The 26,818-nt window shown below is 44.7% G+C and overlaps 1 protein-coding gene across 1 annotated transcript in view; it reads right to left on the minus strand.

The window, feature by feature from the left end:
- Positions 1 to 2,847: 2,847 nt before the first annotated feature.
- Positions 2,848 to 26,818, minus strand: part of CST7 (cystatin F) — a 35,697-nt gene continuing 11,726 nt past the window's right edge. The window contains exons 2-4 of the mRNA XM_040427399.1: positions 9,090 to 9,250; positions 8,730 to 8,843; positions 2,848 to 3,111 (exon numbers count right to left, since the gene is read on the minus strand). Of these exons, the coding sequence (XP_040283333.1) occupies positions 2,989 to 3,111; positions 8,730 to 8,843; positions 9,090 to 9,250 (398 nt within the window). The 3' untranslated portion in view covers positions 2,848 to 2,988. The remainder of the gene's footprint in view (positions 3,112 to 8,729; positions 8,844 to 9,089; positions 9,251 to 26,818) is intronic.

A 26,818-nucleotide genomic window follows, 5' to 3' on the forward strand; every position in this document is an offset into this window, starting at 1 on the left:
CACGACAACGACCCAAAGCATGCATCCAAATCAACATACTGTAGGAATGGCTTCAACAGAAGATGATTAAAGTTTTGGAATGGCCCAGCCAGAGCCCAGACTTGAATCCGATTGAAAATCTGTTGGGTGATCTGAAGAGGGCTGTGCACAGGAGATGCCCTCGCAATCTGACAGATTTGGAGTGTTTTTGCAAAGAGTGGGCAAATCTTGCCAAGTCAAAATGTGCCATGCTGATAGACTCATACCCAAAAAGACTGAGTGCTGTAATAAAATCAAAAGGTGCTTCAACAAAGTATTAGTTTAAGGGTGTGCACACTTATGCAACCATATTTTATTTTTATATTTTTTCTTACCTCTACCTAAAAGATTTCAGTTTGTTTTTCAATTGAGTTGTTATACAGTTTATAGGTCACATTAAAGGTGGAAAAAGTTCTGAAATGATTTTTCTTTGTCTCATTTTTTTTACATCACAGAAACCTGACATTTTAACATTTTTATATCCACTGTATATATACTGTGAATAGTAATGCTTTCTAGTGCAATGTGTTTATTTTTTTTTCTATTGTAATACTTTAATTTAAAGGTCAGTTCTTTGTTCCTCTGTCCATGGCATCTAGGATTGCTCCAAACAACATTTCATTGTATTGTACAGTGACAATAAAGGCATCTTATCTTAGACTTCGGTGATGACTAATTTGCCTCGTCGGAGCCCATACATTTTAATGCTGTACTGAGACGGATATCCGTACAGTGTTAAAACGAAGTTTGGTGCGAAGGAACTCCAGACCTTGGATCCGAAGTTCGCTTCGCTCATCCCTAATAATAATTTATAATGCTGTGTTTCTCTGGCCAACCTTGCATCTACTGAATTATACTGACATAATGCACTGTGCCTCGTCAACTGAGGGGCCTTGGCTTAAGATGTGCCATTTTGCGCCAAGATTCTGTCCACTACTTAAACCAACCAATAAGTGAGGGTGGAGTTAGTGATGACTAGATTAGACTAGGCAGTCTAAAGGTACACCAGATTTATCATCCAGCAGAAGCAGCAGAGATATACAGTAAATGTATAAAATATAAAAGTTAAACTGAATCTTTTCCCACAAAACTATATCTCACTCTGCTCAGCTCCTCCTGCTCTATAACGGGCTGCCTGCAGATTTTACTCTTGGTGACAGGTTCCGGTTAATCGGGCACTGAGTGTTACAATGTAATACGGACAAAAAACAGGACATGTTCCATTTTTTTGCGGTTGCCGCAAAACGAACATACAGATGCAGGCGATGTTCTGTCCACATCTTTTGTGGCACCATTGAAGTGAATGGGCCCGCATCCGACCCGCAAAAGATTTGGATCAGATGTAGACAAAAAAACATGGCCATGTACATGAGCCCTAAAAAAGAGAAAAGTGTGAAGTTTGTGACTGAGAAATTTCCCAGGTTCCTTTACAAAAATGGGGATGTGGTTAAGAGTGCATTCAGCCGACCACATGTGTTGCAGAATGGAATGGGCCGGCCATTATAGAAATGCCTATTCTTGTCCGCAATTTTTGCAGACAAGAATAGGACATCTTTTTTGCGGGGCTGCGGAACGTAAGTACGAACGTGGACAGCACACGGTGTGCTGTCCACATCTTTTGCGGCCCCATTGAAATGAATGGGCCCACACCTGTTCTGCAAAATTGAGGAGTGGATGCGGACTTATTCATACGGTCGTCTAAATCAGCCCTAATATATACAGTATTGCATGAACATCTAAATAATATGAGATGTGGCAGATGACAAAGGAAATATCTAATTGTCTTCCAGGCACAAAATCCACACCTTGATGATACTCAAAAATGAAACCTTATCGACATTATTAAGAGAGCAGGGTTTGCAATGTGTTGGCATCAGTTCCCAGCTGGCAGCCCTCATAGGAAACATGTATTTTTTTTCTAGTGTTTTTTCTTTTTGGTTCATGGTGTTTTTTTTTTTTTTTAAATCACAGCATGCTCTCACAGTAGATTTTTAATACACATATACAGAGGAATTTACATCACTGACATACTTTTCTGTTTACAGGGGTAAATTCCCATCTGGGCATTTATGGCATATTCGCACGATCTGCCATAAATGTCCAGATGGTGCAACCCCTTTAGAAACAAAAATGCCACAAACAAACGCATGTATGAAAACACAGTATTTGTAAAAACTCCACCAAAAATGCCTCAAAAACACCAAACTACATGTTATAGGAAAAAAAACACGTGTTTCTAAATACTTTTCTTTTTACTCAAAAAACAAAAAAGCTAAATGTTGTGTGAAGGATGCCTAAAGACGTCAAAGTCCCAACACAATTTCAGTTGTTTGCCATAGGAAAACTCACATTTTTAAAAAAATATCTGTGTATTCAAATGCACATTTAGTATTTAATCACCATAAAAACATGTATTAGTACAGTGAATAGTCTGTGATATTAGGCGCTATTGTCAGCAAATCTCCAACTGAGAAATGCAGGTATAAATCCACCATATCCCAAGAGGAGTTTTCTTGAAATCTGGAGCGCTATTGGCATAAAGTATAGGTTCATGTGCATATATCTCCTAAGGGTACTTTCACACTAGCGTTATTCTTTTCCGGCATTGAGTTCCGTCCTAGGGGCTCAATACCAGAAAAGAACTGATCAGTTTTATCTCCATGCATTCTGAATAGAGAGCATTCCGTTCAGTCTTTTTGACTCAGATGACACCGGAGAGACGGATCCGGCATTTCAATGCATTTGTCATACGGATCAGGATTCTGATCCGTCTGACAAACGCCATCAGTTTGCATGCATTTTGTCAGATCCGGCATGCATATCCGGCGACGGTACTGCCTGCCGGAATCCTCTGCCGCAAGTGTGAAAGTACCCTAAGTGTGGGATGTAGACATACATTTTTTAGATAGTATTTATTATTATTTTTTATTTCTTCAACTGAGCTGGTCTTCAAACAGCAGATAGAAGTTGCTAAAGCAGCTGTCTGTGGTCTTGAGTTCTTGGTCTAGCTGGAGCCTGACTGCACTCTAGGACAGACACTTTTTCGAAGTGCAACCAGCTGATCTTCCATACCTCGGAATAGCATGTGAACACCTAAACAGAAGAAATACAGTCATCGCATCATAACAGGATTTTAGATGTTGTAATAGTCAAGGGAAGTCAATGGTTTTTGGAGAAATAGGCCAACTTTGAATTGAAGACTATATAAAACAATACATATCCTGCCCCCTATTAAAATCAGTACAAAATTCAAAAGCCTGTTGTAAATAGTACACACACACACAGGGGTGCAGTTAGGAAGAGGGTGGGGGGGAGTTGGGGGAAATCGACCTTGTGCTGAGTGCCAGGGGAAAGTGCCTAAAAGCTACTGTATCTTGGCCAGGTTATTTAGATATAGGGTTAGGACAGAAAACAGGACCTTTACCCCTGGTGAAAGAAAACAGAGCTACGACTTCCCGCTCACAGGTATGTTCGATCTTGTTACATCCCCGCCATGTGATTACATGACAATCATCTGACCTTATTGTTCAAGGACACATCTGTGCATTAAAAAGTACATAAATGTAAATACTGTATTTTTCGTTTTATAAGACGCACTTTTTTCCCCTCCAAAGTGGAGGGGAAAAGTCACTGCGTCTTATAAAACGAATAGAACTAAAATTAGGTGGCTCATGAGCTCTCACTAACAACTCCTGAGCCTGCCATTAAACTGTTGGGCGGGCTGGCGGCTTCACTAAAGGCTTCTGCCGCTAGCCCGCGCTTTCTTAACAAGACTGCACCAGGGATTGTCGGGATGGCGGCTTCACTTATTGTGCTCCGCTGCTGCCAGCCCGCCCGCTATTATAGTAAACTGAACAGAATTCTCTCCTGGTACGGAGATTTCAGAGACTTCCACTTCTGTTTTACCTCTTGAATCAGTAACTCTGGGCTTGTCTCCTCCGTTTTGACAATGTCCGCTTCTTGTATGAATTCAGGAAGGAAGCTCAGGACTTGCAGCTGGCTGCACAGCATCTAATGCTTTCTGCGTCGCTCCATGGAATCATCCACCAGGACTGGCTGGGATCTCGCCATCACCTTCTTTACGCCGCACGTCCAGACAAGGGCGGTTAGAGAGAGAATCCAAAAGCCCTCCGCCATCCTGTCACTGCTTCCTGCTCCCGAACTACTTGTCTAGACGTGCGGTGTAAAGAAGAAGGTGATGGCAAGATCCCAGCCAAAGTCCTGGTGGATTATTCCATGGAGCGACGCAGAAAGCATTAGATGCTGTGCAGCCAGCTGCAAGTCCTGAGCTTCCTTCCTGAATTCATACAAGAAGCGGACATTGTCAAAAGGGAGGAGACAAGCCCAGAGTTACTGATTCAAGAGGTAAAAACAGAAGTGGAAGTCTCTGAAATCTCCGTACCAGGAGAAGGTGAATGAACCGTTGGGCGGGCTGGCAGCTTCAATGAAAGCGCTCTGCTGCCGTCAACCCGCACTTCTTTAGTCCTGCTGATTAGTGGTGAGTGGTGAGCGCAGTGGTGCTGCCCTCACCTCCATCAGCTTTCTTCCAATTTCCCGCTGTACCAGCTCTGCTCCTGCTGTGTACAGCGGTTTTGTGTACCCAGTCCCCGGGTGAGTGGAGCTCAGGGCAATAAAAAAAAATTACTGCAAATGTGTCATCTATGACTACAACCCCCCCCTCCCCTCCCATAGGTATCCACCCAGATACTGCAGTATATGAGTGGATTCCTATGGATGAGGGGGGTTATAGTCATATTTAATATAAGCACTGTCCAGGGACTGTTCTGTAATTGTCATGTGTTTATATTGAATTTGACTATAACCCCCCTCATCCATAGGAATCCACGCATGTGCTGCAGAATATGAGTGGATTTCTATGGATGAGGGGGGTTTAGTCATATTTAATATAAACACATGCCAATTACAGAACAGTCCCTGGATAGTGTTTCTATTTAATCTAACTATAACTCCCCTCATCCTTGAGAATACACCAATGTACAGTACCTACAGTACATCAGGGTATTCTCTAGGATGATGGGGGTATAATCACATAAGTGTCATCCATAGATCCCTCATAACAGTGCGTCATCCACAGATCCCCTCCATCGCAGTGTCATCCACAGATCACCCATAATAGTGTCATCCACAGACCACCATTAGTTCAAATACCACCAAAAGCACACCTTTTGGTTAAAAATAATTATTTTCTCATTTTCCGCCTCAAAAACCTAGGTGCGTCTTATAAAGCGAAAAATACGGTACTTTGCTTGCAGTTTATACATGGGGTGCTGTGATGTTGTTTTCTATAGACAAAGGTCTGGAAATATTTCCAAGAAGTGTTTCTTTAAGAATAAAAAACTAAAAAAAAAGTTTCCCCAAGAAAATGTGATAAAATAACAAACTAATGCTGGGTTCAAATCCCGTTTTATGCCGTATACATTACAAAAAAGGATACAAAAACGCAGCACCACACGTTCTTGTATCCTGCACTTTTCTTTTTTTTTTTTTTACAATGGAACTCTATGGTGAACGGATGCCACTGTATGGCATCAGACTGAGGCATCCATTTAATGTATATGTTAAAAGGATGTGAAAAACGTGATGTGAACCCACCCTAATATATACTCCGTTATTTTACCCCCTTCCCTCACTGCTTCCTATGCTGCTGCTTTGATCCTCCCTTCTTTGTTTGGTCGCAGCTCCTATCCTAACGGGTAAAGCTTGGCCGAAACTATGATCCCAAGCACATCAGCAAATCTACTACAGAATGACTGGAAAAGAGAAGAATCAAGACGTTGCAATTGTCCAAAGTCCAGAACTCAAACCAACTGAAATATTGAAATGCTGTGGTAGGACCTGTGTCAGCAGATTTGTACCTATGAAGCTGGCTGACCTGTTACATGTGTGCCTGGCAGCTGAAGGCATCTGTGTTGGTCCAATGTTCAGGTGCACCCACATTGCTGAGAAAAATGATGTTTTAATACAGGGAGTGCAGAATTATTAGGCAAGTTGTATTTTTGAAGATTAATTTTATTATTGAACAACAACCATGTTCTCAATGAACCCAAAAAACTCATTAATATCAAAGCTGAATATTTTTGGAAGTAGTTTTTAGTTTGTTTTTAGTTTTAGCTATTTTAGGGGGATATCTGTGTGTGCAGGTGAATATTACTGTACATAATTATTAGGCAACTTAACAAAAAACAAATATATACCCATTTCAATTATTTCTTTTTACCAGTGAAACCAATATAACATCTCAACATTCACAAATATACATTTCTGACATTCAAAAACAAAACAAAAACAAATCAGTGACCAATATAGCCACCTTTCTTTGCAAGGACACTCAAAAGCCTGCCATCCATGGATTCTGTCAGTGTTTTGATCTGTTCACCATCAACATTGCGTGCAGCAGCAACCACAGCCTCCCAGACACTGTTCAGAGAGGTGTACTGTTTTCCCTCCTTGTAAATCTCACATTTGATGATGGACCACAGGTTCTCAATGGGGTTCAGATCAGGTGAACAAGGAGGCCATGTCATTAGATTTTCTTCTTTTATACCCTTTCTTGCCAGCCACGCTGTGGAGTACTTGGACGCGTGTGATGGAGCATTGTCCTGCATGAAAATCATGTTTTTCTTGAAGGATGCAGACTTCTTCCTGTACCACTGCTTGAAGAAGGTGTCTTCCAGAAACTGGCAGTAGGACTGGGAGTTGAGCTTGACTCCATCCTCAACCCGAAAAGGCCCCACAAGCTCATCTTTGATGATACCAGCCCAAACCAGTACTCCACCTCCACCTTGCTGGCGTCTGAGTCGGACTGGAGCTCTCTGCCCTTTACCAATCCAGCCACGGGTCCATCCATCTGGCCCATCAAGACTCACTCTCATTTCAAAATCAGTCTTGAGATATTTCTTGGCCCAGTCTTGACGTTTCAGCTTGTGTGTCTTGTTCAGTGGTGGTCGTCTTTCAGCCTTTCTTACCTTGGTCATGTCTCTGAGTATTGCACACCTTGTGCTTTTGGGCACTCCAGTGATGTTGCAGCTCTGAAATATGGCCAAACTGGTGGCAAGTGGCATCTTGGCAGCTGCACACTTGACTTTTCTCAGTTCATGGGCAGTTATTTTGCGCCTTGGTTTTTCCACACGCTTCTTGCGACCCTGTTGACTATTTTGAATGAAACGCTTAATTGTTCGATGATCACGCTTCAGAAGCTTTCCAATTTTAAGAGTGCTGCATCCCTCTGCAAGATATCTCACTATTTTTGACTTTTCTGAGCCTGTCAAGTCCTTCTTTTGACCCATTTTGCCAAAGGAAAGGATTAATATGCACACCTAATTATGCACACCTAATATAGGGTGTTGATGTCATTAGACCACACCCCTTCTCATTACAGAGATGCACATCACCTAATATGCTTAATTGGTAGTAGGCTTTCGAGCCTATACAGCTTGGAGTAAGACAACATGCATAAAGAGGATGATGTGGTCAAAATACTCATTTGCCTAATAATTCTGCACGCAGTGTATATATAAATGAGCCTGTAGGACCGATGAGGGTATTGCTATTACACTTAGAAGCTCAGCTCTCTCTGCAACTGCCACGCCCTCTCCACTTTGACTTGTCCAGGTAGTGTAAACATGATCACGCCTCGTCCTGTCAAAAGTGCAGAGAGCGTGGAAGTTGTAGAGAGCAGAGGCTCTAAGTGTCACGGTAACGCCCTCATTGCTCCTAGAGGCTCATTTGCATGTATTAAAACATCATTTTTCTCAGCAATTCGGGCACATATGAACATGAGACCAACACAGATGCCTTCAGCTGCCAAGTGCACATGTAACAGGTCAGCCAGTTTCATTGGTACAAGGCTACTGACAGATGCCCTTTAAGAGAGCGGTGCATAAATGTGTGTCTACAATTCTCAATGAACTGAAGCAACGTTGTAAAAAAAGGGTAAGCGAAAATTCCTCCAGAATGATGTAAGAGACTGATACAGTTATTGATTCATGGGGTGGACTTCGTTTTTCACAAATGGTTTTTCCATTTTGGCTTAATTTTTCTTCAAAATATAATAAAACGGTGGAATCTATTGTGCGCTGTTCATCTGAGGTTGTAGTAGCCTAATTTTAAGACCTTCTAAGGACAAGATTTTTCTTATTGTGTCCCGATACATAAATCATAGAATTTAAAGAGGGTGTACTTGTTTTTCTCATGTCTGTACATACACACAAACATTTAAAAAGGAACCTGTCACCAGTTTTATGGTGTCCTAACTAAGGGCAACATAAATAACTGACTGATGATCTGCCAACATCTTGTATTGAAAAGCTCCAGCTGATAATGATGAGTCCTGAATATTCATGAGCTCCTGACTATCCCCGCCTACCTGCTGCTGATTGACAGTTATTTTCCATATGAATCAGCAGCAGGTGGGCAGGGGAGTGGCTATAGCTCTGAATTAAATATATGCTGGACTCGATGACATCACGCTGGACTCAAATCAGCTCATTAGCATGTGGCATCTTTGTGTGTATATTATGAGGTAACCATCTGTCACACCAGTAAGTGAATACATCTAAGGTACTTTTTAGTAGTTAATGATTGTATATAATTAGTTAGATTATAATCAAATATCCACATGACAGGTTCCTAATAATAATAATAATAATAATAATAATAATAATAAAATATTATCTGAAGATTCATCTTACTTTTTTCAAAGGCTCTTTTTGAAATTCACACTGATCCAAAATATATTCTGTGTTCTTTTTACAAACCGTTCTTGCCAATTTTGCCAGTAACATATATTTAATTCCTTTAACAACCTATAAAGAAAATATAGAGGTTACATTGCTGTGTGCATGAGGCCTTAGATAAAGGTGTCTAAGTATTGATCAAAATGGACAGGGTATGTATCTGTAAAGCAGTAATGTAAGTGTATACAGTATATACACACACATTGTGGTCAAATTGCAGTTTTTGCAGATTTTGGCAAAATTGTGGTGCTGAAAAGTCAGAGCAAAAAGTGGGGGGAAAAAACGTGCTATGACCAGCAGTGTAAAAGTTCTGACCTGTATCATGGCTTTCTGTATTTCTAACTCTTTAGAGAGATAGACATCATTGGACATGTTATTAAAGGCATAAACAGTTAGCCTCATTGCTTTCTTAACTTCGGGGTCATTAGTGCTGGCATTTCTAGGAAAACCAGGGTCTACAGTGGTTGAGCGGGTGTCTGAAAGACAAAAAAATACATTATTAAAACATAAAAAGCACTGCTAGTCCATGCCATTAGCTTGCTAAAAAAAAAAAATAATGTATAGAAACTGATAATTTGTTTTAGTAAGGGCTCATTCAGATAACCATAGCGTTTTGCTGTCCGCAGATACCGGCACATGTGCGTTCCGCAATTTGCGGAGAGTAGGAGATGCTCTATCTTTCTTGCGGGGCCATGGAATGGAACTACGGATGCGGACAGTACACGGTGCGCTGTTTGCATCTTTTGCAGCACCACTGAAATAAATTGGTCCGGAAAATTATCTGAATGAGCCCTAAGGCTACTTTGACATCTGCGTTTTAAAATCCGGCAGGCTGTTCCTGCAGAGGATCACCTGCTGGAATTCAACATATCTGGCCTATAAGAAGGAGCTTGATTACGTACTATGAGGTACAGTGGTGTAACTAGAAAGGACTAGGCCCCACAGCAAATTTTTGAACGGGCTTCCCCCCAGAAACTTCTTTGCATACCCCTCCTTTCTATACAACCCTCCCTACTGTGGTTAATTAAGATCATTCTCTCAGACCAGGCCCTGCAGCCGCTCCCTCCATTTCCTACATGTACAGTCAGGTCCATAAATATTGGGACATCGACACAATTCTAACATTTTTGGCTCTATACACCACCACAATGGATTTGAAATGAAACATCCAAATCAGGTGAACGGTGTAGGAATTACAACAGTTTGCATATGTGCCTCCTACTTGTTAAGGGACAAAAAGTAATGGGACAGAATAATAGTCGACTCATGAATCAAACTTTCACTTTTTAATACTTGGTTGCAAATCCTTTTCAGTCAATTACAGCCTGAAGTCTGGAACGCATAGACATCACCAGACGTAGCAGTTCCTGCTTGTTCTTGGGGCATTTTCCCTTCAGTTTTGTCTTCAGCAAGTGAAATGCATGCTCAATCGGATTCAGGTCAGGTGATTGACTTGGCCATTGCATAACATTCCACATCTTTCCCTTAAAAAAAACTATTTGGTTGCTTTTGCAGTATGCTTTGGGTCATTGTCCATCTGCACTGTGAAGCGCCATCCAATGAGTTCTGAAGCATTTGGCTGAATATGAACCAGTTCCATTGGCAGCCATACATGCCCACGCCATGACACTACCACCACCATGCTTAACTGATGAGGTGGTATGCTTAGGATCATGAGCAGTTCCTTTCCTTCTCCTTACTCTTCTATTCCCATCACTCTGGTACAAGTTGATCTTGGTCTCATCTGTCCATAGGATGTTGTTCCAGAACTGTGAAGGCTTTTTTAGATGTCGTTTGGCAAACTCTAATCTGGCCTTCCTGTTTTTGAGGCTCGCCAATGGTTTACATCTTGTGGTGAACCCTCTGTATTCACTCTGGTGAAGTCTTCTCTTGATTGTTGACTTTGACACACATACACCTACCTCCTGGAGAGTGTTCTTGATCTGGCCAACTGTTGTGAAGGGTGTTTTCTTCACCAGGGAAAGAATTATTCGGTCATCCACCACAGTTGTTTTCCGTGGTCTTCCGGGTCTTTTGGTGTTGCTGAGCTCACCGATGCGCTCCTTTTTAAGAATGTTCCAAACAGTTGTTTTGGCCACGCCTAATGTTTTTGCTATCTCTCTGATGGGTTTGTTTAGTTTTTTCAGCCTAATGATGGCTTGCTTCACTGATAGCGACAGCTCTTTGGATCTCATCTTGAGAGTTGACAGCAACAGATTCCAAATGCAAATAGCACACTTGAAATGAACTCTGGACCTTTTATCTGCTCATTGTAATTGGGATAATGAGGGAATAACACACACCTGGCCATGGAACAGCTGAGAAGCCAATTGTTCTATTACTTTTGGTTCCTTAACAAGTGGGAGGCACATATGCAAACTGTTGTAATTCCTACATCGTTCACCTGATTTGGATGTAAATACCCTCAAATTAAAGTTGACAGTCTGCAGTTAAAGCACATCTTTGTTTCATTTCAAATCCATTGTGGTGGTGTATAGAGCCAAAAATGTTAGAATTGTGTTGATGTTCCAATATTTATGGACCTAACTGTATATACTGTATGTCATGTCATTGTATAATACTATTGGTGGCACCCTGACAATGAAATCTTTTAGTCCTCCTCCTGGGTGGAACCCTTCTGAGTTCAGGCCCTAAAACAGCTGCTTCCCCTACAGCAGTGATGGTGAACCTTTTAGAGACCGAGTGCCCAAACTGCATCCCAAAAGCAACGTATCTATCGAAAAGTGGCAAAACGCCAATTTACCCTGAATACTACAGTCCAATATAGTATATCTTTCATGTACTTTATCATGTAGCTATAATAGCCTGCCTACATTCAGAGAGCTGCCTGTGTTGTTCATCGTGCACCCTGCGCTGATGAATGGCAGGAAAAGTCTAAGGCATATTGGTACACCATATACTTTTTCCAGGGTGCGGGTGCCCACAGAGAGCCATAGGTTTGCCACCATTGCCCTATAGCTTAGGCTCTGATAGGCCATCAATATGTTCAAAATGTTTTATTTTCGGGTTTTACTATCTTCTGTCTCACTGATCTGTTGTATGCTGCAGAAGGGTTTTCTTTAAATACACTTCATAAGAATGTTTATTGCCGATCATCGGCTTTTGTGCGAACATGGTAACAATCAGCTGACAAACAAATAAATACTTGGCTCATTATGGGCCTAAAAATCATGGATGTTGGCAGGGGATGTGTTGCCAACAATATGCAAACTGTATGGGGTCTGAACAATTATTTATCCCCCATACCATTTGCATCGACTCGTGTAAAAAGCCCTTTAAACAAGTACCAATTGACATGTTATAAATGTCAATTGGTGCTCGTTCAAGATTGAAATCTATCAGTGTAAAATGTCTCATTCACACATCAGTGTTCGGTCAGGGATTTTCATCAGTGATTGTGAGCCAAAATCAGGTGCAGCTCTAAACATAGAACAGGTGCAGATCTTTCCCTTATACCTTGTGTCTGTGGAGGCTCCAATCCTGGTTTTGGCTCACAATCACTGATGGAAAACACTGACCGAACACGGACATGTGAATGAGGCTTAACCCATCACACAACTCCAGTAGACATCACCACTCTCACCAGAAAAGAGTATCTAGACACCAGAGAACTAGACGTGTTTCAGCACACTATGCTGCTTTAGGTTTGGTGGATTTTATAGTTGTTACACATCTCTGTAAGATTTAGATGCAAACTAGTGTTGATCGAGCACCAAAGTGCTCGGGTGCTCGAGTAGAAAACTTTGGGATGCTCGGGTGCTCTACAGAGCACCCGAGCACAATGAACGTCAATAGGAGAACGAGAGCATTAAACCAGGCACCCCCTGCTCTGAAGAGGGGAGGGGGTCTGGTTCACAGGAAAAGGTCAGAAATTGATGGAAACACAACTGAAATGGTTCGGGAACAGCATGGGGAGGATGTCTGGATGCATCTTGGACTCCCAGGTCGCTGCTGGGAACGAGGTTGTCCAAGTAGTACTCCACTTTTATAGACTGACAATAATATGTACAAAACCGAAGATAATAACGATTTTAGAGGAAAAATTGTTAGGAAACATTCTTTCCTGTATATTTACTTGCATATAAAGTGCAAGTGCTGCCAAAAATTACGGAAGAGGCACTCCGATACAACCTGTATATCACATAAAGGAGGGCCTCATTCACATTGTGGTACAATTGTTCAGGTAGTGGGACTCCTACACTCATAAAGCCTATGCACTAAGTAAAAGGGCTGCCAAAAATTACAAGGAACCGGCACTCCAATACACCCTTTATTACACATAAAGGAGGGCATCATACACACCCTTGAAAAATTATGATTGATGGCCTGCTGTTGACCCACAAAAACATTACAAGTAAGGGCCTGCTGGTGACCCTCTAAAACATTAGGGGTGAGGGTCTGCTGCTGAGCTGACCCTCTAAAACATTTGGGGTGAGGGCAGCCTAATAAGCATGTTGATATGATGGAGGAGGACGACGAGAAAAGGAAGATTGAACCATATACCCTTTTTTGTGGTGGAAGGGGTGCATGGGAATACAGTGTTTTCAGTACACCATAAATGCCACATTTAAAGTGCCTTTAAGTTCAGCCACTTTCCTCTGGTGGAGTAGAGAAGTCAGGGGCAATCCAGGCCTTGTTCATTTTAATAAGAGTCAACCTGTCAGCATTTTCAGTTGACAGTCGGATGCGCTTATCAGTTATTATGCCCCCAGCAGCACTAAATACCCGCTCTGACAAAATGCTGGCAGCAGGGCAGGCCAGCACCTCCAAGACGTAGAGTGCCAGTTTGTGCCACGTGTCAGGCTTGGAGACCCAATAGTTGTAAGGCACAGAGGGATCACTGAGGACGCTGACATGGTCTGCTACGTTAATAACAATAAGGATATATAATGGAGAACCGGCACTCTACATCTATCAAGGTGCTAAAGAAGCAATATACACAGATGATGGTATAAAATATATATTTATTTTTAGAAGGGTAGGTTTGGGGGGTGGGGACTAGGAATAAATATTCTGAAATTATAGAGGTGCTGGGAAAAAAATATAAAGTCCACAGGAAAAAATATTGATTTGCAGTATGCGGCAGTGGGAATGCAGATGCACAGTAAAAATGTTTGTGGAGGGTATGACAATACTGTGATTGTCCAGTGATGATTACCCCCTTTCAATTGGTAGCTATGTCCATTAGTTGTATAATCCGTTAAAAAATATATCACGTGGACAAGGTAATGTGCTACGTACTCCTTCACCATCTACCAAAACTTTCCCCTCCTTGTGACACTAGGGTGAGGGTGCTGGCAGTGTGTCATGGAACTGTCCCAGGCCTTGGAGAGTGTTGCCCTGCCTTTGTTGGAACTGCTGTGTGTTCCCCTCATCTCCCCTCATCGGTTGCCCAAGGAACTACGTACTCTGCCGCTAGCGTTGTCAGCTGTAAATTTTTGGAGCAATTTTTCCACAAAGACCTTCTGGTATTGCACCATTTTGCTAGTCCTCTCCACCACAGGAATGAGAGATGAGAGGTTCTCTTTGCAGCGGGGGTCGAGAAGAGTGAACAACCAGTAATCAGTGTTGGCCAAAATGCGTATAAAGCGAGGGTCACGGAAAAGGGAGCATAACATTAAGTCAGCCATGTGTGCCAGATAGTTATGGATGAATATCGGCCGGGACGGTTCGCGAAAGTGCATTCGCGATTAAATGTTCGCGAACCACGCGTTCGCGGCGGGCCCCATTGACTTTATTTGCAGGTGAACCTGAAAAACTTTCAGGTCATATTTGCAGCCACAAAATACTTACTAGAAGTGCACAATTAGTCCCACAACATGGACAGCGACATATCAGAGGGGGATCATTGGCAAAAATTCCCACAAAAAATATGTATTTTAATCAGGGGCCATTTTTATGCGTCTTAAAGGGAAACTCTCAAAAATGTGCCCTACTGGAGCATATAATTTTTTTTTATTTTAGGCCACAGGAGTACAGGCCCCAAAAATTAGGCATTCACCTGACAGAAAAGAACAAGTGATTATGTGGCTGAAGGTACATTAGGCGGTCACTGGATACAAAATTTTACTGTAGGCCTGTACAGGCCCCAAACACTAAGGACCATTCTTTGTTCTGGGTTGTGGCAGATATGTGTCGGCTGGCATGAGGAAATTCAATTACACGTGGTCGTCACAGGTGTTGAATTCCTCTGAGATCCATGCCTCATTCATTTTTAGAAATGTAAGGTAGTCCACACTGTTGTGAGCTAGGCGAGTGCGCTTATCGGTCACGATCCCCCCATGCTGCGCTGAATGTCCTTTCGGACAGGACACTCGACAAGGGGCAAGCCAGGAGTTCCATGGCAAATTGTGCCAGCTCTGGCCACAGGTCAAGCCTGCACACCTAGTAGTCCAGGGGCTCCTTGCTTCTCAGAGTGTCCACATCGTCCGTTAACCCGATGTAGTCGGACATCTGTCGATCTAGGTGTTCCCTGAGGCTGGATCTGGAGGGCGGCTGTTGCTGGGTTGGCTGCAAGAATGATCTCATATCCAAAGTGACCAACATCTTCAAACCGCCCTCTTCTTGCAGGCGCTGTAGGATTGGTACCCACACCTGTTGTTTCGCTGTGGGTGGAAATTCCTCTGCCAGCGCCCGCAACAGTAGAATGCAGCATCTCTCGCAGCAAGGCCGGGTGTCTAAGTACGTTGCCACACAGTACTGGTCCTTTCCCTTTATGCTTTTAATACGGGGGTCCCTCTTCAAACACTGGAGCATGAAGGCCCCCAGTTACACTAAATTCAAAGTGGTGGAGCGCCCTGGCTCTTGCTCATCGCCTAGGAGAATGTCATCCTCGGTCTCCTCCCCCAGCCACGGACAACACCAGGGATCCCCAAAAAGTTTAAAGTCCCCCTGAAAGCCTGCTCCTCCCCCTTCTCCCCCCAGCCACCATACTCCTCTGACTCCTGGGAATTTACTCAGCATTGTGATTTCCTCATCTTCTAGCTCCTGAACCTCGACGGCTTGATCAATGACACGACGCAACGCACGGTCCAGAAAGAAGGTGTAAGGCACAATGTCACTGATGGCACCCTGGCTGCGACTGACCAGTTTGGTGATCTCGTCAAATGGCCGCATTAGTCTGCATGTGTCGCGCATGAGCAGCCACTGGCGCAGTGAAAAGAAACCAAGCTCCCTAGAACCTGTCTTGCTGCAGAGTTCGTACAGGTAGTCGTTAATGGCACGTTGCTGCTGGAGCAGCCTATCAAGCATATACAAGGTGGAGTTCCAGCGCGTCGGGCTGTCACGCATCAGATGTCTGACGGGCAAGTGGTGTCGCTGCTGAACATCAGCAAGGCGAGCCATGGCAGTGTAAGATCTTCTAAAATGGACAGAGATTTTCCTGGCCTGCTGCAAGATGTCCTGGACCCCGGGATATTTGGCAACAAATCGCTGCACGAGTTCAGGACGTGTGCCATGCACGGCTTGTATATAATTTTGCCCTGTTTCAGCACGCTCAGCAGATTGGCACCGTTGTTGCACACCACTTTACCAACTGTCAAATTGAGTGGGGTTAGCCACTGATCGGCCTGTGAATGCAGAGCTGAAAGCAGTGCAGGACCGGTGTGGCTCTTGGCTTCCAGCACAGCATGGCAACGTCTCACCTGGGACGTCGAATAGGTTCTGGGGAGCTTGGGGGGCACAGTGAAAGAGGCGGTAGCAGTGGAAAAGTAGGAGTCAGCCGAGGAGGAGACGGAGGATGGAGTAGGAGGAGGAGGGGAAGAAGAGGCAGGCCTGCATGCAATCCTTGGCGGTAACACCAAATCCACACGGGAGCCACGGGTTACATGCTTGACGGCCGTCAGAAGGTTCACCCAGTGGCAGTAAAAGTTATGTTCCTTCCCTGCCAGTGTTTGCTAGACCACGTGTCTATGGTCAGATGTATCTTGGCACAGACACTGTGCGCCACAGATATATTCACTTGCCGCTGAACCTGGCCATATAGCTCTGGGATGCCCTTCTGGGAGAAAAATTTTCTTTCCGGGTACCTTCCATTGCGGTGTGCCAATGGCCACAAATTTTCTAAAGGCCTCCAAGTCCACCAGTTTATATGGCAGTAGTTGGCGGGCTAGCAGTACCGACAAGCCAGCGGTCAGCCGTTGGGCAAGAGGGTTATCCGTCGTCATCAACTTTTTACGCTCGAACATTTGGGCCACGGAAGCCTGCCTTCTGCCAGATGAACGTGACGACGGCACGGTGGAAGGTGGAGTGGAGCACAGATGGGAGAAGAGAGGAGAAGGAGAAGAAGCAGGATGTGGAGCGTCGGGAGCAGGGCCGTCTTTAACACTGGGCAAAAGGGGCAGCTGCCCCGGGCCCAGTTGCTCCTGGGGGGCACAAGGCAGCTGCCTCTTGAGCCCCACTGTGGCCCTGGTGACAAGTGAGGGGCGACTTCCATTGCAGAAGTGCTTATCTCCATAGTCCTCTGTATCGCCATCCTCACGATACATAGATGTGCTGCGGCGGGGCAGGGGAGCAAGAGGCGTCTCCCTTCCTCGTTCCTCTGATAGGTTGCAGGCCTGGTGCCCCCAGAGGCCGGTGCAGGTGGCGCGATGATGTCACCATGCCGACTGAGTCATACAGCGCGGGACCCAGGCCGGAAGAGGCCTGCATCTCATTGTTGCCAGCCTGATGGAGGTAAGTATTAGTGTTTATTTTTTGATATGGTACTACTTACTGGCACATGATTGGGGGGCATCTACGGGGGCACTTGTTATTGGCACATGATTGGGGGCATCTATAGGGGAACTTGTTATTGACACATGATTGTGGGAATCTATGGGGGCACTTTTTACTGGCACATTATTGGGGGCACTTTTTACTGGCACATTATTGGGGGCACTTTTTACTGGCACATTATTGGGGGCACTTTTTACTGGCACATTATTGGGGGCACTTTTTACTGGCACATTATTGGGGGCATCTACAGGAGGCCACAAAGAAAGGGTATTTTATATGGGGGAAAGGGGGAGAGGAACACTATGGGGCTTCTACTGAGGCCACAAAGAAGGGGTATTTTATATGGGGGGCTCTGTATGTGGGTATTTTATACTGGGGCACATTATGGTGGGTACTATGGGGAAGGGGTGAGAGAAGTACTATGGGCTCATCTATGGGGGGCACTAAGAAGGGGTATTTTATACTTGCAAATTATGGGGGACATTGAGGGCATCTACTGGGGCACTATATATGGGGCATTTTATACTGGTACTTATGGAGGGCACTAGGAATAAAGGGGGAGAGGAGCGCTATGGGGACATTTACTGGGGGCACTATATAGGGGTATTTTAAACTGGCAAATTATGGGGCACTATGGGGACATTAGCTCAACTGGGGGCATTAAAAGGGGGTATTTTTTGCACTAGCACATTATAAGGAGAATAATTACTACTGGGGGGCATTATGATGGTCTTTATTACTCCTGGGGGTCTATGGGGAACATTATTACTAGTATGGGCACTATGGGAGCATTATTACTTCTGGGGCACAGTGGGGACATATTGGGGGCACTGTAGAAGCACTATTACTACCATGTGTGCTCTAGCAGAGAATTATTCCTATTGGTGGGACTTTTGGGAGCACTATTAGTGTGGGGGCACCTTGGCACAGTATCAGCTTACCACAATTATTTTTGGGGGACATTATGTTTACACTATTAGTGCAGGGGCACTATTTGCTGGGCACAGTTATTTTAGGGCACTGTGTGCTAATAATTATTGAAGGGCACTATCTGCATGGTACTATTATTATCAGGGGGTTTATCTGTTTCTGCAGTATAGTACACAGAGGGGAGCACAGCGGCACAGTATTAGGGGTGGTAGGATGATTTGTCCAGAAGATAGAAGTATGATGGAAAAGTAGTAAATTAAGGTTTTGTCAAACTGCAGAGACGAGAAATGACTGAAAAATGGTGGTCTGGTCTGAAGGTCTAAAAGGAGAAGATGAGGAAAGAGAACATCTACATCAAAGAGATGTCACTGGATGTAAGAGGTATGTGGCGCTGTATTACCCTGTATGTAGGGGTCGATGGAGGGGTTAGTAGTACAGTACTGCATTGTAAAAATAAAAAATAGTAATCTGCAAAAAATACTATATATTTGTGTCAGAAGTTGTGCTTTTTGAATTTTTAGAATAATGATACAGCCATTTTATTTGATACTTTTGTGCTGATTCTTTTATTTTTTTCTCTATATTAAGGCTACTTTCACACTAGTAGCATGGACCTCCGACAGGCTGTTCCGTCGGTTGAACAGCCTGTCAGATCCGTCCTGCCGCTAGTGAACGTGTGCCCCCGTTATATCAGGTAGCAGGTATATCACACCCATTGCAAATAGTTGTTCCAATAGCGCTTGTCCCTCTATATAGCTGCGGTATCGCAGCAGAACCGCACACAACTGCTGCACAATACAAATGCACTATAATATACTTTCTATGTTAGAAAGTATATCACACCTATCGATAACACACCTAAACCAGTCCTTGAAATGACTATTAGCTAGCATTTGGTGTCCCTAACAGCCTGTCCCTACCTTAAAAAGCAACCTCTCCCTATACTGCCAAAAAACAGAATGTAAAATGGCTGCCAGATCGGGTTCTGTTATAGGGTGGGGGTGTGTCCATGTGCTGAAACGTCTCAATTGGCTGTCCTGTCCCACCTGATGCATCTGTCATGGGTCAAAGTTCGGTGCAATGCAAAAGAACATGGCGCTGGCGGACACCGCCATATGTTCTCATGTTCGGCGAATCGCGACTGCGCAAAATTCGCCACGAAATGACCGCTGGGCAAACCGCAAGGCCATCTCTAGTGCCAGAGTCCCAACAGACAAGACTTCGCTGTCCTCATAAGGAGGATGACTCTCAATCTCCTCATCCTCTTTGGCCCATCCACGCTGACCAGATGAAATAAACCTGCTATGGGTACTACCCTCTATAGCGGTGGCAACAGTCTCCTGCTCCTCCTCATCACCCAGTTCGCGCTGAGAAGATGAACGGAGGGTGGTCTGGCTATCACCCTGTGTACGGTCTTCCCCCATTTCCACATGCAAAGCGTCCGCCTTCATTGTGAGCAGCAAGCGTTTCAGTAGACACAGAAGTGCGATGGTTACGCTGATGATAGCAGCATCGCTGCTCACCATCGGTGTTGATTCCTCAAAGTTGCGTAAAACCTCACAGAGGTCAGACATCCATGCCCACCCATCGCTTGTGAAGAGCGGAAGCTGACTGGAAAGGCGACGACCATGTTGTAGCTGGTATGCCACTACTGCCCTCTGCTGCTCACAAAGCCTGGCCAACATATGGAACGTGGAGTTACAGAATGTGCTCACGTCGCACAACAGTTGGTGAGCTGGCAATTGCAAGCGCTGCTGCAGCATTGCCAGACCGGCAGCAGCTGGAGATGACTTTCAGAAATGGGCACACCCGCGGCGCACCTTCACCAGTAGCTCAGGCAAATTGGGGTAGATTTTGAGAAACCACTAAACCACTAAGTTGAACACGTGGGCTAGGCATGGTATGTGTGTGAGCTTGCCAAGCTCCAAAGCCGCCACCATGCCTAGTTGTAAGTTGATTGGCGAGAGTCACAGCTCAGTCTGGTCCCTTATATCCTGCCACAGCTCTGCGGCGGTGTGCTGTTTGTCACCTAAGCAAATTAGTTTCAGCACGGCCTGTTGCCGCTTCCCCACTGCAGTACTACACTGCTTCCAGCTACTGACTGGTGCTGCAAGATGAGAATTCAGAGGTGGAAGTGGAGGAGGAGAAGGAGAAGGGGGGGTTGCAGCCACTATTGTAGGTGGTGGTGAAAATCCTGATGGAAATAGGGCCCGCAATCCTTGGCGTCGGTAGCACCTGTGCCATCCCAGGGTACGACTCGCTCCCGGCCTCCACAACGTTCACCCAATGTGCTGTCAGGGAAATGTAGCATCCCTGGCCAAAAGCACTTGTCCATGTGCCAATTGTTAAGTGAACCTTCCCAATAACTGCGTTGGTGAGGGCACAGGTGATGTTACGGGACAAATGATGGTGTAAGGTGGGGACGGCACACCGGGAAAAATAGTGGCGGCTGGGGACTGAGTAACAAGGGACGGCCGCCGCCATCAGGCTGTGGAAAGCCTCAGTGTCCACAAGCCTAAATAGCAACATTTCCAGGGCCAGCAATTTGGAAAGGTGCTATGGCCTGTGGGTGGCTGGGTATTTGCGCTTTCGTTCAAAGGCCTGGGGTATAGACATCTGTACGCTGCGCTGGGACACAGAAGTGGATGTGCTAGCTGATGGTGCTTGCGAAGGTCCAGGTGAAGGGCAGGAGGCATCCGGGCCTGCGTCTTGGACAGGGAATTGGCCAGCACGTAACACAGGGGAAGAGAAGGCAGTGGTGTGACCCACAGACACTGATTGTGGACCCAGGCATTCAGCCCACCTATTAGGGTGCTTTGATGCCATGTGGCGGATCATGCTGGTGGTGGTGAGGTTGTTAGTGTTCACACCCCTGCTCATTTTGGTACGGCACAGGTTGCAAATGACAATTCTTTTAATGTCCGCACTTTCCTCAAAAAAGCGCCAGATTGTGGAACACCTACCCCTTGGCAAGGGAGATTGCCGCAAGGGGGTGCTTCGGGAAACAGTTGCGGGCCTATTTGCTGTGGCCCGCCTCCTCTCTTTTGCCACTTCACTGCCTCTTCCAGCCTGTTGCGGTGCTGCGGATCCCTCCTCCTCTGTACTGTTGTCCTCGCTCGGCTTGCCACCTTCCCAGGTTGGGTCAGTGATTTCATCGTCCACCACCTCCTCTTCCACTTCCTCACTCTGGTCATCCTCCTGACTTGTTGTCCTAAAAAGAACCTCACTTATTGACACCTGTGTCTCATCCTCATCATCAACCTCTTGAGACACTAATTGCCGTTGACTTATTGGCAACTGTGTCTCATCATCATCATCCACATTGTGAAACACAAATTGCTGTTCCCCACAGTCATCTTCTGACTGTGGAGGCTCGAAAGTTTGGAAATTAATACACAAGATCTTCTCATGTCCCTCTTCAAGCGGGCTTGGCAAGAGGCCCAAATCAAGGAATGGCGCTGAAAAGAGCTCCTCGGAATATCAGAGTCTGGAATCACTTGTTTGCCAAGACTCTCCATGGTGGGAGGAAGGAGGATCAGGGTGAGGATTCTGTTGACCAGACTCTTGGCTACTGAGACTGGACTTTGTAGAAGACAGGGTAGTGCTTAACCGAAGCATTATCTACTGCAATCCAACTGACCACCTGGTCGCACTGGTGTGACTTCGAGAGTGGTGTCCTTCACCACCCTGCAAACTGGGACATGGAGCTAGGTATCGTGGATGAGTATGTTTCTTGTGCTCTGGCAGCAGGAACAGTTTCACCGTGCCCAGAGCCACGGCCTCTGCGTGCACCATCAGCAGAATGGCCACTTCCACGTCCCTTACTGCTAGCCTTGAGCATATTAAATGGTATATATGCTTGCAAGTAGGTCACACATACAGTAGCGCAAGTTTTGTAAGTGTATGCGCAAATAAATTACACTGAATGTCACAGATAGTTAGGATGCGCAAACGTTATACAGGAGATGTAGCGCAGGTATTTTCGCTGTCACTAGTGGCTAAGAAAAAATTACACTGTATATCACAGATATTTAGGATGCGTAAACGTTATACAGGAGATGTAGCACAGGTAATGTCGCTGTCAGCAGCGGCCAAACAATTGCACTGAATGTCAGATATTTAGGATGCGCAAATGTAACACAACAGATATAGCAGAGGTTGTGTCAGTGTCAGCAGCGGCCAAACAATTGCGGGCAATTTAGCGCAGGTTGCGCTAATGATATATATTGCAGCCAGATAAAACAATAGCCCTTAAAAGGGGCCTGACAGAATTGATCACCCGACAAACAAGTGTTTGTCATGTGATCGGCAGCACATTATCGAGAATGAGCGTTCTTAAGTACTTTTGTTCCTGATAATTGAAGGGCTCTCACACCATACAGCATATGCTGATTATTTTCTTGTCCTGATCAGGGAGTGGCTGGAAAAATGCAAAATATCAAAAGGACATTCAGTTCGAGGTTTATCTGTTGTATGACATGCAATAAGCGAAAGCAAAAGCTTCATGGCCTTTGCTAGACTATGAAAAAAGAGATAACGTTCGGGCATTTCCGGCAGAGCGGTGTACACAGCGGCAGTCAGTATGTCGTAACCCTATCTCTGCAACAGAAAAACTGACTGTGTAGATATCTCCTGCCACTCCAAGCCCTGAGTGTTTCCTAACAGACAGATTAGACTGGCATCTCTCATAAGGAGCACCAGTATACAAAATAAAGACATTTGACGAAGGTTTCGATCGAGCTTAGTAACAATAAAATACTATGGTGGTCCTTTATCAAGCTGGAAAGGTGGAATATATATATATATATATAAAAATGGAAATCATATTTTTCAACCCATGGAGGTCTGGATTTGGAGTCACACTCAAAATTAAAGTGGAAAAATACACTACAGGCTGATCCAACTTTGATGTAATGTCCTTAAAACAAGTCAAAATGAGGCTCAATAGTGTGTGTGGCCTCCACGTGCCTGTATGACCTCCCTAAAACGCCTGTGCATGCTCCTGATGAGGTGGCGGACGGTCTCCTGAGGGATCTCCTCCCAGACCTGGACTAAAGCATCTGCCAACTCCTGGACAGTCTGTGGTGCAACGTGACGTTGGTGGATAGAGCGAGACATGATGTCCCAGATGTGCTCAATTGGATTCAGGTCTGGGGAACGGGCGGGCCAGTCCATAGCATCAATGCCTTCGTCTTGCAGGAACTGCTGACACACTCCAGCCACATGAGGTCTAGCATTGTCTTGCATTAGGAGGAACCCAGGGCCAACCGCACCAGCTTATGGTCTCACAAGGGGTCTGAGGATCTCCTCTCGGTACCTAATGGCAGTCAGGCTACCTCTGGCGAGCACATGGAGGGCTGTGCGGCCCTCCAAAGAAATGCCACCCCACACCGTTACTGACCCACTGCCAAACCGGTCATGTTGGAGGATGTTGCAGGCAGCAGAAAGTTCTCCACGGCGTCTCCAGACTCTGTCACGTGCTCAGTGTGAACCTGCTTTCATCTGTGAAGAGCACAGGGCGCCAGTGGCGAATTTGCCAATCTTGGTGTTCTCTGGCAAATGCCAAACGTCCTGCACGGTGTTGGGCTGTAAGCACAACCCCCACCTGTGGACGTCGGGCTCTCATGGAGTCTGTTTCTGACCGTTTGAGCAGACACATGCACATTTGTGGCCTGCTGGAGGTCATTTTGCAGGGCTCTGGCAGTGCTCCTCCTGTTCCTTCTTGCACAAAGGCTGAGGTAGCGGTCCTGCTGCTGGGTTGTTGCCCTCCTACGGCCTCCTCCACGTCTCCTGATGTACTGGCCTGTCTCCTGGTAGCGCCTCCATGCTCTGGACACTATGCTGACAGACACAGCAAACCTTCTTGCCACAGCTTGCATTGATGTGCCATCCTGGATAAGCTGCACTACCTGAGCCACTTGTGTGGGTTGTAGACTCAGTCTCATGCTACCACTAGAGTGAAAGCACCGCCAGCATTCAAAAGTGACCAAAACATCAGCCAGGAAGCATAGGAACTGAGAAGTGGTCTGTGGTTACCACCTGCAGAACCACTCCTTTATTGGGGGTGTCTTGCCAATTGCCTATAATTTCCACCTGTTGTCTATCCCATTTGCACAACAGCATGTGAAATTGATTGTCACTCAGTGTTGCTTCCTAAGTGGACAGTTTGATTTCACAGAAGTGTGATTGACTTGGAGTTACATTGTGTTGTTTAAATGTTCCCTTTATTTTTTTTGAGCAGTGTATATATATATATATATATATATATATATATATATAAAATTTTATTATACACACACACACAAACTTCTTATCATTGTACCATACTTTTACACATGCATGTCATTTAATAAAGACCATTTTTAATGATAGCCAATCTTCAAAAGAAACTCCCTGCTGTCAGTTTTACAAACAAACTAGCAATATCCGGAAATACCACTCATTTTCTCATTCACACTTTGTAATATAAGACCCCTTGCAACAGAGGAAACCACACAGTGTTAAAAAAAACATTACCACTAACTGGAAGACTGTCAGAATATGACACCAGGTCTGTGTAACACTCTGCAGACTCATGTACGGTATAAAAACTCAACCATAAGATCTGGAGATGCCCCTGAGCTGAACATTTTGAGGGATTTGCGATCTCCTAAGGGCTCATGCACACGACCGTTGGATGTTTTGCGGATCTCCAAAACACGGATACCGGTCGTGTGCATTATGTAATTTGCAGAACGCAACAGCTGGCCCCGAACAGAAAAGTCCTATCCTCATCCATAATGCCGACAATAATACGACATGTTCTATTTTTTTGTGGAACGGAAATACGGAATGCACACATCATTTCCGTTTTTTGCGGGTCCCATTGAATTCACTTCAATGGGACTGCAAAAAACGGAAATGATATGTGCTGGTTTCACATAAGGGCCGCAAAAAATAGAACGGACATGGAAACAAAATACGTTAGTGTCCATGAGCACTAATACTGTTAAACAGTGTCCCAATAACGTTCCAATACAGTGTCTAAATAATACTACTATACTGTGCCTAAAGGGGCTTTTCGATTCTTAGTTCATCAATACAGTTGCAAGAAAAAGTATGTGAACCCTTTGGAATGACATGGATTTCTGCACAAATTGGTCATAAAATGTGATCTGATCTTCATCTAAGTCACAAAAATAGACAATCACAGTCTGCTTAAACTAATAACACACAAAGAATTACATTTTACCATGTTTTTATTGAACACACCATGTAAACATTCACAGTGCACGTGGAAAAAGTATGTGAACCCCTAGACTAGTGACATCTCCAAGAGCTAATTGGAGTGAGGTGTCAGCCAACTGGAGTCCAATCAATGAGATGAGATTGGAGGTGTTGGTTACAGCTGCCCTGCCCTATAAAGAGCACACACCATTTCTGGGTTTGCTTTTCACAAGAAGCATTGCCTGATGTGAATGATGCCTCGCACAAAAGAGCTCTCAGAAGACCTATGATTAAGAATTGTTGACTTGCATAAAGCTGGAAAAGGGTTATAAAAGTATCTCCAAAAGCCTTGCTGTTCATCAGTCCACGGTAAGACAAATGGTCTATAAATGGAGAAAGTTCAGCACTGCTGCTACTCTCCCTAGGAGTGTCCGTCCTGTAAAGATGACTGCAAGAGCACAGCGCAGACTGCTCAATGAGGTGAAGAAGAATCTTAGATTGTCAGCTAAAGACTTACAAAAGTCTCTGGCATATGCTAACATCCATGTTAGCGAATCTATGATACATAAAACACTAAACAAGAATGGATTTCATGGGAGGATACCACAGAGGAAGCCACTGCTGTCCAAAAAAAAAACATTGCTGCACGTCTACAGTTTGCACAAGAGCACCTGGATGTTCCACAGCAGTACTGGCAAAATATTCTGTGGACAGATGAAACCAAAGTTGAGTTGTTTGGAAGAAACACACAACACTATGTGTGGAGAAAAAGAGGCACAGCACACCAACATCAAATCCTCATCCCAACTGTGAAGTATGGTGGTGGGGCATCATGGTTTGGGGCTGCTTTGCTGCATCAGGGCCTGGACGAATTGCTATCATTGAAGGAAAAATGAATTCCCAAGTTTATCAAGACATTTTGCAGGAAAACTTAAAGCCATCTGTCCACCAGCTGAAGCTCAACAGAAGATGGGTGTTGCAACAGGACAACGACCCAAAGCATAGAAGTAAATCAACAACAGAATGGCTTAAACAGATGAAAATACGCCTTCTGGAGTGGCCCAGTCAGAGTCCTGACCTCAACCCGATTGAGATGCTGTGGCATGACCTCAAGAAAGCGATTTACACCAGACATCCCAAGAATATTGCTGAAATGAAACAGTTCTGTAAAG

Source organism: Bufo bufo, chromosome 4 (assembly GCF_905171765.1).
Source record: "Bufo bufo chromosome 4, aBufBuf1.1, whole genome shotgun sequence".
NCBI lineage: Eukaryota > Metazoa > Chordata > Amphibia > Anura > Bufonidae > Bufo > Bufo bufo.